We start from the raw sequence: 15,248 nt of genomic DNA, 5'->3' as shown, positions 1-15,248 counted from the left end.
ATCTCATGACACTTCTCACCAAACTATAACTGACTCAGAAGATATCTAGTTTCTACTTTAGGAAAATTTTTAATGTGTTTCCAAGAGCTATATTATTTATGCAATTCAGTTTTCCTTCCATAGTATTTCTATCTATCTTCTTCACAAATTAAAATTAATTTTTTTAAAAAAAAAGGAAAAAAATGGCCACCATTTGTGTTATTTCAATAACCTCCGTGCTGTTTGATTCATATCTGATTTAAAGTTGTTGGGACTTGCTTCTTCCGCATACGTCAAACCTAATGATGCACGACATGGTTCGTAGTGGAGTTTTCCTAAATTAATTTTCTCTAATCGTTTCGGCGGCAGCTTTGATGACTACAGGCGTCCTCATCTCATATGATTAACGTATCGTCTTACTGGTTTGATGAAAGAAACTTTGGCAATTATTAGTGGTTTTAACGACTGTAAATTCCTTTACAGCTCGTTTTACATTTGTATGGTTTTGTTTAACTTTCGACTGCATGTTAATTATGCTTCACTGCCTTGTTTCCGGTAGCTCGTATTCACAAGAGATGCGTTGCTTACGCCAATGAATGATCCTATCATATTATAGAACTATTTGAGTCTTGAATTCCATGCAATTGGCTATGCACATCATCATGTTACGTAACCCGTACAGAATTGGATATAATATGTCCAAAAAGACGATATATTTTTAGAAAATAGAAACAGTTTTTTTTTTTTTTTTTATTATTATTATTTAGATATTTACAACAGGTAAAAGTTCCGATTTAAAAATGTCGAGTTTAATATTGAGCGCATATGGTTTCAGCAAGATGGTACTACTTGCCAATCCTCCTAAACACAATGACTTTGCTTCATGAGAAATTCCCGGACCGAGTACTCGTTTGCAACAGAATCAGAACTGCCACCAAGGTCATATGACCTTACTTCTTGCGATTACTTTCTTTGGGGACTAGACATCAAACGCAAACTAGCCCAGAACAGTGCAAGAATTTAGAGAGAAAGTTGAACGTGTCATTAGCTACCTCGGTAAGCATATGTTTGGAAAACTTAAGAATTTCATCGAGAGAGTTCGGTGTTGCAGAGCAAGTCGTGGAGGACATATGACAGACATTTTGCATTTGTAAATCGGAACATTTAGATGATGTAAGTATGTAAAAATATTTTCCCTTTTCTGAAAATAAACTACTTTTTGGTGCATATTAAATCCAGCGTTCTTGTTTTGACAATCTTTAAAGGTGTATATTTTATTTTGTAATATTAAACAGAAACCGGTATAACTATTCTTTCCTCATACTCAAAATTTTGTGTAATATAAATATTATGATTACTTATAAAACATATGAAACATATTATAACACAACGAATTACCCACCTACACCTACCAGTTATATCATTCCTGACACTACAGAGCTCCTCCGTGGCTAAGCGGTTAGCGTACGCGCCTTTGGCGTGGAAGGCCCGGGTTCGATTCCCGGCGAGAGCTCATGTGGTTCAGATTCCAGGTTAATCAGTAGGTCCATGTCTCATATTGCCTCGCTGCTGAAAAAGGGACGTTAAACTCAAAATCAACTCAACTCATTCCTGACACTACGTAATTAATTAATACAAATTAATTTCAACTGTGTTTATACAGCTAAACATATGAAAAAATTGTAATAAATTACTTAAGCGTGAGTCTGTCTGTTCCTGAAGAAGAGTGCCCAAGTGAAGTATTCGAAATATATGACGTAATAATTGACATAGGAACGAACACGTAAGCGAGTAATTCGTAATATAGGAATATTATTTAAATCCGATTTAAACTACTTGCTGAGCAAAACAATACGTTTATTGTTGGATAGTGTCTGATAAAGCCAGGTAGATAGTTGGCGAAACTGTTACATGTTGATAATAATTTTTACAATAAACTTGCTCAGCGAGTAGCTTAAATCGAATTTAAGTCTACTAAAAGTAAAGCTTGTATAATGGAAAATATCACAGAAATATTATGATCATCCCTAGTGTGTGTATAGTCATTCCAAAACACTGCCACCGTAAATAATTTAATTTGTTTGAAACCTTCCTGTTACGATAAAGTGTCTTGAAGTTAGTTGTATACAGCGTTATATATTTTGTTTACCTCTTTGTCAAGGTTGGTGATAGTTCATATCATACTGTTACGTAGTTATTATTAAGAAATTACCTTGTAATAATATACAACTTTTTAAATTTTTGTATTTAATATTATTAAAAATGGTGGGGGGAGGCAAGACATTCTTCTAGTAAAATGGTTAAAAATTTAAATTTATGCAGTGTTTGCTATAAGTAGATTTAAAATTATTATAAATGTGCTGTTTGAATTTATTTCAGTGACATTAAGAACGTAAAAGATTCTCATCATTATTTTGAAAAAATTTCCAACGAATTAGACGCTGCCTTATCGAGAAATTCTCAAGCTCCAAAAAGCCGGCCACATGAATCTGAGGAGATCCAGAATTTACTCTCAGCGACGAGGTCGTGTTTCCGACACACTGCCTTAGATCATGTTCACAGTATTAGCATCTTGCAAGCACGGAAACGACACGAAGTTCTTGGAACTGTAAGTACGGATTGTTTTTGTAGTTTCTAAATAACTAGTTTAACTTTGTTAGAAAGTTTTTAAGTAGTCTAGCATATGTAGTACTGTGCCATACCAGACTATGTGTTAGTACATTTGGTGCAGAAATTTGTCATGCTATATAGGTGAAAAAAAAATGTGGAAATGAGGGTATTAGGTATTTAACGTCAGAAAGGTACGGCATTCAAATTGAAACTAAACTTACTCGAGCCTTCTATATTTTGTGTATAGAAATAACATTTTCAAACAATACAGAGGATCTTAGTGTAATTTTAGGTGATAAAACCAAGATTAAAAAATACGTTAAAAGAGTTATTCCTCACTGTAGTGTGGAGGAGGTTTTACTCAAAAAGCAGTTTTTGAACCTCTTTTTCCCTTTTTGCTCTGCTGACATCTACTTACCCTATGTCCTGTCATGTTTATATATATGATACCTGAAATCATGACCAAAAGAAAAGAGTTACAAAGCCTATTATGGCTTATGTGCGAGACATAGCTGGAAGATCAACACACCTGATGATAAGAGGACATTCAGCAATAGTTCTCGATGTAATCACAGTTTTTATCAACCGCTTATCACAACGGCAGATAAAATTTTCCATACCATTTGCATAGAAATCCGCGTCAGGTTCTCGTAACCACCGTGAGGCAGTGGTTTTGACATAATCACATACCAGATAATGGTGGCCAACTATTTTTTGCTTTAGAACAGGGAAGTCGCTGGAACTAGATCAGGGCTAGAAGGTATGTTACGTTTCAAGCGTAACATCAGTGGTGAAGACTGGGTCTTCCGCTGTGTCCAGGGTTGTCGTTAACAATATTGGTTCCTCTTTGTTTAAAGGCACTATTTTCTTACATGTTACCTTGAAATTTAGCCCTCCCCGTACACTTTTACAATCTGCTTATGAATGTTAGCAGGTGTAGTGTTTTTGGCCGCATGAACCTCACTTCTGCTCTTGACCAATTTTCCAGACTAGTCATCATTTTTAATGTCCGCTTCTCGGGTATTCACGATCAGAATTCGAAACCTTTATCAAGACAGACGTGTTATGAATGTACAAATAAATTTTCGTTAAGTTACAATGAATAACATAAAAAGTTCTATGCTTTTTAACCTTCTTTTCCGATCATCTATAGTAAAAAATAAAATCTGTAGACATCGGAAATTGTGTACAACTGTAGTGTAGAAGACCTATAAGGTTAACTCGATCTCATGTTGAGTAGGAATTATAAGTTTTAATTTTGGCAAGATGAAACTCTTCTCAGCCTCGTAATTTGCAAGCCTATCTTAAAATTCTGTCGAATAGGTGGGCTATGTAAAGCCTTCCCCCTTTATTTTCAGTGTTTTTCTTATTTTACGTCAGGGACCGCGGTGGCTCAGTGGTAGAGCGTTCACCTCTGGTGCTTGGGGTCTCGGGTTCGATCCCAGCCCCCGCCAAGTGAACTTTGTGGTGGACAAACACCTTGTGCGTGGGTTTTCTCGGGGTTCTTCCGTTTCCTCCCACTTTCTTCATTCCACCATTTCATTCATTACTCATCATCACCGTCTCCTTTAGCCTAACCGGCATAACCGTGCGACGTAAAACTCAAAGATTTCATTTAATTTCATTTTCGTATTTTACATCACGAAATTATTTTTCTGGGAACATAGAAAGTTTGTGTCACAAGTACAACGAGAAATAGGTATAGAGAAACAATATGTCAGAGTACAAAATTAAACTAGTTTTCTATATTTGTGTATAGTAGAAACTTAACATTTTCGATTTCAAGAGTACTAATTGCATGTAGTTTTTGTTGTGTAGAATCAGATATTTTTTACTCATTATGATTTATTAACATGATGCGCAACAGAATTGTAACTTCCAGTGTGATCTTACTTGTCCAAATCTAACAATTATCTGCATGCTCGAACTTTTTGGCATTTGTCCCGTCTACTTTACAGTTTTAAGTGAAAGAATAATAAAAGACTTCCGAAAAAATTGTATATAATTTCATTTCTTTTTCCACTGTCATGAAATATAGCGTTTACCATAAGTCACTTGACACTAGCAGTTAGTCAGACCTCGATTGACCAGAGTGGTAGTAATAGCTGATTGACATAAACAATACGTTGTAAGAAGTCATTTTATAAGGTATTTATACCTTGTTATATTTGTAATTATTTAAGTTTACAATAAATAGAAAGTTAATCAAAATATTAACATGTGTTCGTATTTGGGCTTTTCTGTGTGAGGGAATAATGTAAGATCACCTATCTTGAACCCGCAAAAGCTGAGTGAATTTTTTATTGAGTATGTACTCAAGAACATCTGCGAGTAATTTTAATGAAAGATAAAGTTTCTTTTTCTGAAGAAAAAAAAAAAAAAAAAAGAAAACGGATCTATAGCGTATTACTTCTAATTTTGATCAAGTAACGTCCAACAACATTAGTAATACAGCATGTTATTCTGTATTTAAAACATTTAATTTAGAGATAATCTGTGCATTGGAACTCATGGAGGAGGACAGTTTGAACACTTTATTTAGGTAACCTAACTTAGTTATGCGATGCAGCTTGCAATAATTTCATAGTTTCGTAGTTGACAAACAATTTAAAATGCAAATGACTTACGGCTTTTCCTGTATTTTAAAAGTGATTTTGTTGTTTTGATATTTAGTAATTAATATTCTAATCATTACTTCTGCCTGATTTTTTGTTTTTTCAGATACTATCATATATGCATGCTTGTAGTACTTACTTCCATCAAGGGACAGATTTATGCCAAGACTTAGACCCTTTCTTCAAGAAAGTGGCCAACGATGTTGTAAGTTAAAAGTGAAGAAGAATGTTATTTTAGTATAGTTTATAGGTGGTACTTGTAGATATGTGTTTCCTTAAATACAATAAATTAAGGTGGGTACCATTGGTTCTACAGTACGCAGAAAATACTAACTTAACGCAAATAACCAACTTGCAGAAGGATAATATTAAACTTCAGCAGCATTTGTCAAAGCGTTAAAACATGCCAAACCTAGGTATAGTAAAAGTGTGTTGTTAGCATCTAATCTACGTATATGTTCTATTGAAAGTCATTTTTTAAAATTCAGTGTCGTATTAAGTGGACAGTCACAGAGTTTGTCTTTTTTCTGTAGTTACCAGAATGTACTTTCTTTTTTTCATTTGTCTTAATAGTGTATCATTCCTTTTTTTTTTTCCTGTACCAACACTGCAACTTAAAAGTTTCCAATTTTTACCACTCTATTTTTCGCAGTGTTCATGTGTCTGATACATATAGTATACGTGATTTACCGTCTTCTACTACGAGCGCATTATCATCAGCAACAAATCTTACTGTGTACAATAATTTGCCGTTTACTTTTGAGCCTCAAAAATCCTTCATTGCCTCTTACGTGTAAATGGTGAATGAAATTATAATACAGGGTGTTTCAAAATGACCTTTGCAAGTTTGACCGCGTATAGGTCCGAAATGGGGATAGATAGGAAAGTGCGTTTTGCAGCATAATGTTCACACCCACCTAAAATTTTACTAGCCGTTTAACAGAGTTCAGTCTGTACGCCATCTGTAGCACGGAGGATATCTAAACGATATTCCGATTCCGTCCATATCTGGCCTAGCATGTCCTCCGTAACATGTTCAAGTGCGGCGCCGATGCGGACTCTCAGTGTCTGCAGGTCCTGCACCGGAGCCATGTAGACCACATCCTTCACAAAGCTGCAAAGAAAAAAAAAATCTAATGGGGTGATTTCCGAGGACTGGGAGTTAGGTTAGTGGGTCCTTTTTGACCAATCCAGTGACCTAGAAAATTTGTCGTCCAAAGCCCTACTAATGATCTGGGCCCAGTGAGGAGAAGCACTCTCCTGCTGTAGCAAGATGACAGGTTGCAGGTGTTTGACCTGTGGAAATGCAAACTGTTCCAACATGTTCAGTTGCGGTGATTGACGCTTATGCAAAAGAAAAACGGTCCCACCACACGGTCATGAAACTGACCACATCACACGTTTACCTTTGGACTGTTGCGCACAATTTCCCGGCTTACGTGGGGGTTCTCCGAGCCCCATATCCGCCAGATTGTATCAGTTTACCATCCCGGACACATGCAAAGCACGCTTCGTCCGAGAACATCACCTTTGTCAGAATCGTTTGGGTCCTCGTCGATGCGATTCAGAATCTCAATTGCAAATGCTTTGCGCTTTGGCCTATCATCAGGTTGAAGCGCATGTAGCAGCTGCAACTGTAGCGATGCGGCTTCAGTCGCTTGTGTAGTATCCTGTGCACCGTGGTCAGTGGTATATGCAATTATCGAGACGCTTGAAGAACTGGAAGAGAGATTTGTTGGAAGGGTTGATATAGAACAAAACTTTAGGTGTGTGAACATCATCTCGCAAATTGCACCTTTCTATCTATCCCCATTTCTGGCTTATACGTGATCAAAATTGGAAAGATTACTTTGGTATTCCCTGTAATCTGCATTTGTCTTTACATTTTTCTATATTCTTGTTTTTAACGTATCTTCTATGAGAACTGTGGTTTTTGTGTAATGCATGATCATAAAAACTTGGAAACAAATAAGGGACTTGGGGAGATACCAGATTAAAAAAAAATAAAAATAAAAATCTGGTAATACACATATTACCAAACTATAGTTTATTGTACATCAAAAAAGAAACAAAATGTATTTATTTTTTGAAAACATTAATCCATGTACTGAAAACATTTTGTCTTTCGAAATAGAGCGATTCGGCCGATGAAGACATAAGACTTGCGGTAGGTGAAGTAAGGTTTCAATTTTGCTTGAATGCATTATAATACTAAGTTTTTTTTTTCTAGTACAAGAATGATATTGTATTTGTACTCTTAAACTTGTAACACTTTGTAAGGATTCTTTTGGTTTTAGTGCAACAGGTCGATATTACAACATTATTTTCGAGTTTATTGTAATTAACGTGCTATTTACGAAAACGAATATTTTTCGAGAGAGACGTCTTTGGTTTCTTTTCGCTGTGAAATTTCCATTCCGGAATAATTTCTTGTATTTTTTTTAAATACGTTTCACATATATGCAGCCATATTCAACATTTTTGCCGGCCCGGACCATAATACTAATATTAAAAAGCAGACACCACACCTTACTCTCAATGAATACCGGAATAGAAAATTTGAGACAGTGAAATGAGTAATCAATATTTAAGTGAAAGTGCATTAAGAACTTTAAGAACTTTAAGAATTTTAAGAACATTAAGAATTTTAAAAACATTAAGATTTTTTTAAATTTTAAGTTTGGACAGATTTCTGTAGTCAGCTTTACCTAATCTTTTCACATCTTAATTTACACTTTTACAAGAAAGATGTTAATTACCTCTTTCTAGCCAAAGAGATTCTTTCTTGGATATTTATGAATATAAAAATCCCGTTTCATATCAGTATGCTCATGCATAACAAATTTCTGAAATTTCAAGAACTGGAATATGGAAAAAAAAATCAGTCCAAGAAAATTTGCTGCTCCAGGCTGTAGTCCGTGTTGATCCATGCGTAAATACGGCTCTGCAAGTGTGTATTTATTGTAAATACGTGATGAATTATCCAGAATGATATACAACTTAAATTTGCACTTTTAAGATACTGATTTCTATGAGTACTTTTCTTATTTTTCTATTAGGAGTTCCCTTGTAGTTAGAAGTAGCACACTGTACGAAAGACTTAAGTTTCAAGTTAAATTTGTTGTAGGAGTACACGGGATTCCTTGTTAAGATGTAGAAGTCTCGTATAGGCTTAACGAAAAGGGACGCCAAACTTCAAACAATATCATTTGCAGATGGCGGGGGCAAATGTTAAAGCGCTGTGTAAAAGAATATCGAAAATATCGTATGAAGGATGACATCTTGAAAAATACTAAATATTTAACGTCATTAACTGCAAAACGAGGAATTTGGGTACTGTTCATGAAGGGCAAATAGTTTACAATTATCTTGAAATATATATCTTCTAAAATGTATCTCAGACTTTACTATACATTTTCTAATTGTAACGTTTATTTATTTATTTATTTGTTTGTTTGTTCGTTTAGTTTAGTTTCTCCAATATTTTTATGACAAAAGGAATTTCTCTTTGCAGTTGACCACCATGAGAGCCGAGAGTAATACACTTGAGAAAGAAATGGAAAATCGCCACACTTACGTCACTAACAAAGATTATATTCCAGCTCCAATGAAAAACGGAAATCGTATGGAAGGCTATCTCTTTAAAAGGACGTCCAATGCGTTTAAGACGTGGAATCGTCGATGGTTTTGTCTACAAGACAACCAACTGGTGTACAGGAAAAGAACTGGTTAGTTTCTTTTATTTATTTATTTATTTATTTATTTATTTATTTTATTTTATTTGTTACTACTTGCATATTTCTTCTGTCGTCAGTATTCGGTTTCGTGAATGGTAGGTCAGGAAAACTCATATTAATCTGTAAATAATTATTAAAATAATGGAAATTCAAATAAAACTACAACTTATCTGATTAATACGTAGTTAAATCATCTTTCACATATAGTACAATTCATATTCGGCGCGGAATTGAGGCATAAACCGTTTCCAAAGGAATATTGAACCATTTCTTATGGAGTGCAACACTCAATTGCATCAGCGATTATGGAAGATGATCTGCGGCGGACTCGTTGCTCGAAAACTGCCCATAGATTTTTAACAATATTGAGATCAATGGGTTGAGTGAACCAGTAGAGGGGCTTAAATTCATTCTGATATTCCTCAAACTACGCATATACAGATTTGACTGTGTGTATTGATGCAATGTGATCTTGAAAGACGGTGTCATTGTCAAGGAAAATTTTATCGTAGGATGTACCTGAGATGCCACACATAGTGACCGGCAATAATTCATTTCTGTGAGAGTAATAATGAACCAACGGAATACCATGAAAAAAATACTGCAGTTCATACCACCACAGAGCCTTCTACATGTTTAGCTTAGGAAGTTGTCAGTTCAGAATAATAATAATAAAACTTTTTTCATTGAAATTTTCTTTCAGTAAAAGTCGCACGCGATATATTTTCACATTTTTTTAAAAGTACAATAATTACAGTGTTTTTTAAATATTAATGTTTAGTCTGAACACAATTTGAATGTTGTTTAAACAAGTAGAAATTTACTATGCCCTAACTACATCATTTACAGTATTTTACATCAAATACTAGAGCCTTTCTATCTCAACTGTGCCCTTGCTGGCGCTGCTGTCGATATGTGATTTCCCGTAAATCCCTCGAAAGAGGAGGGATACGTTGCTGTGATCGACATCTTTCAATTGTTAGATGCGGAAGCGTTGCCACAATGAATTACTACACGGGCTTCGCTGTGATCTGTCTTATTAGCCACTCTGAAGTAGCCTATGATCTTCACTCGTCAAGATCAAGCGACTGAATGACAAATTGGCAACACAGCTGAGGTCATTCAGTTCTTTTCCCTAAGTAAAGGGAGGGTTTCCTCCGTCAAAGGGTTAGGCCGAAGTATAGTTCGCATAGTTTCCGAGGACATAAGTGGAATAGACAGGCTCTATGAGAGTCAACAGTCGAATGGGTGCTCTGGAGTTCCTAGATCAATTCTCGAACGGTGTGATACGAGTTAGCTGGAACAGCTCTTTTAGGGCATAATTGCCCAGCTGGAGTCTCCATCCGTCCGCGAGACAAAAAATCTTAAGGGGGTAGACAACTAAATATTTTTCAAAAGCTAACAATTTTTCTTTTGCCAGTTTTTCGTAAGTGAAAAGAGATAATGAAATGTAACTTACCTCAGTAATAGATAATGTTATTCTACACCCGAAAATACGAGTCGGAAGAATTTCAGTGTTGCCATCCATAGATATTACAGTGTGACCAAAATCTGAATGGAAAAACGAACTCAACGGCGACTGATGACGTATCATGCTGTATGTTTTCCTTGTTAGTTACTTTTTAAATAATATTTGTATTTTAATTCTACTGTTTATTAAAAATTATTTATTTTGCACTCTTTATTACAAAATGAATACAAATATTATGTAAAAAGTAATTAACAAGAAACACAGACAGCATGATAAGTCATCAGTAGTCGTTGAGTTCATTATTCTAATCCGTGTCATAACCTAGATTTTTGGTCTAGGTCACCAAATTCTGGTCACACTGTAATTTCTGCGGATGGTAACACTGAAAATTCTTGTGATTCGTATTTTCGGGTGTAGAATAACATTATCTATTATTGACGTAAGTTACATTTCATTATCCCCTTTCATTTACGAAAATCTGGCAAAAGAAAAATTGTTAGCTTTTGAAAAATATTTAGTAGTCTGACCCCTTAAGAACTATTTGATGAATCACCATCAACTTCGGCCAGAATATAAAGGGTTAATGTTAGGAATCGAGTTCTTGATGGAGGTGGTATTCAAACGGGAACTTCTTGAAATCAATAAGTTTCGGTTTTAATGGTGATCGCTATAGAGTAAAAACGGTAATTGTTTGCCAAAAGCTGTTTTTTGCAATCAATTCAGCGTCCCAAAAATATACTTCCATCTTCACTCATATCTCTACTAAAAGCGGAAGTGGTAAAGATTTACTATGGTTTCAATATAATAAATGTTCTGGGTTGCTTTTGTGGCGTTATGACCCAGCTTGAACTTGTAAAACAAAAATTTCCAGAATAGACTTTGCTGCACCTTAATTTTTGAGGCTGTCAGATAGCATATCCTCGAGCGCAGCATTGCGCATCCTGTCAGGGTACAAATTGTCACTATCTATACTCGTGCTAACGAGCACTTACGATGGCTTGAACTGCTTCAGTGTCGTGGCATATACGCCATAAATGTTTTACATATGTCAATATTGAAAAACTTAGACTGACTCATGCAATAACTGTATCTTGCCATTAAATGTACTGTTGAACTACCATGTGGCTGTAATTGACACATTTTTAATACTAATTTTCAATCGAGATAGGGGTAACACATATCTTTATGAGTTGCGTATCGCTCCTACTGTTCAGATTACCGTATTAAAGGGAATCGGTCTTCATATAAGTGGCCTAATGTAGAATTACGTAGCCGAGACTGTGGAGGTAAACTGCTGTAAAGGCAATTAATAAGGTAAATGTTTCACCAATATCAGTTGAATCTTGTATAAGCTGCAATAAAGATAACCTTTACCAAGAAACTGTAAATAATTCGGGTAAATATATACAAGGATGTACTACGGCCGAGTTGGATCAATTGAATTAATCTTTACAGGACGAACAGCTCAAGGGGTAAGCCAGCAGTTTGAACCTCCGTAGCTCGGCTCCTAATTAACGTAGAGAGATGATTTAGGTGTCTATCTCTTCAGGAAGAATGAAACTTTCCAACGGTGTGCATTTCGTCCACGTCGGGGATCCAGCAGCGGAAGGGTAGGAGTGGAAAGTTGGATGTTTTTAGTTTTTTCCTCTCCCTCAGCATTTTTAGGAAGGAAACTCTCTCCCCAAAGGAGCTCCAAACATAAAAAAACTGTATCAATAAAGATAAATAAACATCCCAACTAATGATACGCAGTGTATGGCCATTCTTGCGCACGACAAATAACAGTGTTGCCAACTTCGAAAAAAATATTTTCCCCAATTTTCTTCTTTTACGAGTTGGGCACGGGGGCAGAGATATGGCTTATATATATGACGATTAAGGGCGTCAGGGTAGACCAAAATATTTCGAAAAATATGTACAGGATGATTCTCGTAGGAAACACGTTCGGATTTTTTTTTTTCACTGTGTTTGGCGTACACGTGAAAATATTTTTTTCCTGTGTACGACAAGTAACAGTGTTGCCAGCTTTTCACAAATTTCCAAAAAAAAATTCTTTTTTTGCGGAAAAAATCTTCTTCTTCTTCTACGGGTTTGGCACGGCGGCACAAAAGTTAGCTCTGGAATCGGTATTCCATAACCTTTACAACGAGGTATCGCTCATGTCCCTGTGACAGAAGCAGTACTAGGGCCGCGAACGTAAAAGTCTACGATCATCTTGAAATCCTTATCCCTCCTTTAAAGATTAATACTTCGATCCAGAAGTAAATTTCTAATCGTTTACGTGTAGATGATAATAATTGCTAGGCATACTACACTAGTTTCTAATCTCATAGGTTGGTTAATCTAAAAGTGCTGATTTTAATAAAAATAAGAATTCACTTTTTTTTTTTTTTTTTTTTTTTTCTGACAGGTGAAGATTCCATGACTGTGATGGAGGAAGATTTAAGGTTATGTACCGTAAAACCAGTTACAGAAGGTGATAGAAGGTTTTGTTTTGAAGTGCTTTCACCTTCAAAGTGAGTATATCTATTGTTTATTATTAGTGAATTTATTTAATTTTTTGTTTTTGAATTTTTATTACATTCATATTAGCCACTCTATTTCTTTCGTTATTGGTATGATAATTATTTCAAGTGGATGATAAAGGTCGCTTGTTGCGTAATAATCCTTCTTTAGTCAAAGTCCATATGAGGCAGTGGTGGACAATATTGCACCTGTAAGCTTTTGCTCCCATATTCTTCCTCAATCTTCATTCCACAAATCCTGTCGTCACCATTGATTGACACTCATATAATCTATCTTCTTAGCTTACAGAACATAATCACTGAAGAATGTAATTTGTAGATTAGTTCTGCCCTCTGCCGCCAGTGATGGGAGTTATTCTTCATTGAAACGAGAGGGGCGAGTACGTTATCCTTAAAAATAGTGATGTAGGTAGAGAAGTATGAGATCTTCACTGTCCCGCTTTACCAATACTGATGGTATACGCGATATTGAATAATTTATGATGATTTGATCTGTTTACCAGTATCACTTCTTGAGTTCTTGTATAACCACGTACTAAAATAGTAATATTTTCCAGATACTAAATAATAGTAATAATAATAGTAATTCACTAAGACAGGTCATCTCAATGAATATTTCACTTTAATTTTCACGTTTAATCAAGTGTAAAACAAATCAATAAATAAAATGAAGTAAAACTGTTAGAGAAGATTTTGACATGCTTATGCAACAGAGCGAATGTAAATAGTTTTTCAACATCACTGTTTCCTTCTTTTTTTCAAACTTTCGTGGGTTGCTGACTCGCATCTTCAGAACAAAGGATAAGAGGACGTTGAGGTAAAAAAAAAAAAAAAAAAAAAAAAAAAGTTGCAGATTAGAGGACGAGTTTAATTTCTAAGAAATTAACATCGTTGTTTGTCTTACTAATGAAGAGTGATGGTTCATGTAGAACTTTTTTATTTTTAATTCATCTTCCTGTAATGTGTTTTAGTTAATTTCTTCCTGTTTTGTGTGGCTCTGACGAGCCTTATATTTTAAAAAGAGAACCAATCCTTTCTTCAACAGTGAAAAAGATCACTTCAGGTAGCCTTAACCGTAACGATGCCACTAAGTAATTAAAAAAGTAATTTTTAATTTCGGGTCTCAGTGTCGGCAAAATTCTTACAGATACCGGAAGAAGAATAACAATTTTTCGTTGCAAAACTTGAAAATAATGATAGAATAGAAATAAGGTATCTGCAAAATTTAAAAGCATTGTCAAACTCGAAAACATGAATATCATTATTAGAATTCCAACGAAATGCTTTAATACGAACCTAAGTCACGTCATTTGAGAAAATTGAACTTGTCCATATAAATAAATAATTGTCTAGAATATTAAAAGTTAAGATTAATCCATTGGCCTTTTAAATGTAGTGTTTATTTACGAGGACTGGAAAAACATAAGTGGCAATACTGCTTTATCCCCGTGCAGAGATTTTTGTTCAAGCTGCTGTTGGCAACACTAATAGAGGATGGATGGAGCTATACAACGCGGATGGCGGCTCTAGTGTAGGTGATACAGGAGATGTTTTACAAGTTAGAACAACGTGCATGGACAAAAATTGAAGTGGCCAGTGGAGAAAACTCCAGGGAATGTCACTCTGGACTACGTGAAGCATGTGTTAATGACGCATTGCTGTATCAGACTGTGACACTTTGGGTTGCAACGTTTCGTGCAGGACATGATAGTGTGCAACAGGAACCAAGTGGAGGTCGACATGGGGTCGAAAACCGAGTCATTGAATTGATTCAGTCTTTGCTGCATATGAAGAGAAGGTAGACTGCCAGAGAATTTGGAAAGGGGGGGGGGTGGCTCAGTGGTAGAGCGTTCCCCTCCGGTGCTTGGGGTCCCTGGTTTGATCCCAACTCGCGCCATGTGGACTTTGTGGTGGCCAAACACCATGCTCGTGCTTTTCTCGGGGTTCTCCCGTTTCCTCCCACTTTCTTCATTCCACCATTTCATTCATTTTTCATCACCACCGTTTCCTTTAGCCTAACCGGCATAACCATGGGACATAAATCTTAAAGATTTCATTTTATTTTTGCCAGAGAATTTGGCTTATGAGGTAGGAACATCCCATACTACAGTTGTACAATGTCCTCGTGTTGCACAATGTCCTTGGTTACCGAAAAATTGCATCCAGATGGGTACCGCATCACCTTACAGACGTTCTAAAATGGCACAGATACACCCTCGCCGGCAATCATTTGGCAATTTACAGACGGGAACGTCACGTGTTCCTGGACAGGACTGTTGCACTTAACAAAACATGGGTGCGCTGTTATGAG

General features: G+C 35.8%; 1 protein-coding gene across 4 annotated transcripts in view; it reads left to right on the top strand.

The window, feature by feature from the left end:
* The window catches only part of LOC145671040 (arf-GAP with coiled-coil, ANK repeat and PH domain-containing protein 2-like), a 72,512-nt gene that overhangs the window by 13,205 nt on the left and 44,059 nt on the right, over positions 1–15,248 (top strand). For 3 of the 4 annotated variants that reach the window (XM_081739714.1, XM_081739717.1, XM_081739718.1), the window contains 4 exons: positions 2,359–2,587; positions 5,311–5,409; positions 8,719–8,932; positions 12,823–12,928. In XM_081739714.1, the coding sequence (XP_081595840.1) occupies positions 2,359–2,587; positions 5,311–5,409; positions 8,719–8,932; positions 12,823–12,928 (648 nt within the window). The remainder of the gene's footprint in view (positions 1–2,358; positions 2,588–5,310; positions 5,410–8,718; positions 8,933–12,822; positions 12,929–15,248) is intronic. The other variant, XM_081739715.1, reaches the window with a different exon arrangement.

This window comes from Thermobia domestica, chromosome 15 (genome assembly GCF_964235325.1).
Source record: "Thermobia domestica chromosome 15, izTheDome1.hap1.1, whole genome shotgun sequence".
Classification (NCBI taxonomy): domain Eukaryota; kingdom Metazoa; phylum Arthropoda; class Insecta; order Zygentoma; family Lepismatidae; genus Thermobia; species Thermobia domestica.
The sequence above is the reverse complement of the archived record's forward strand: the minus strand, read 5'-3'. Positions and strand labels throughout refer to the sequence as shown.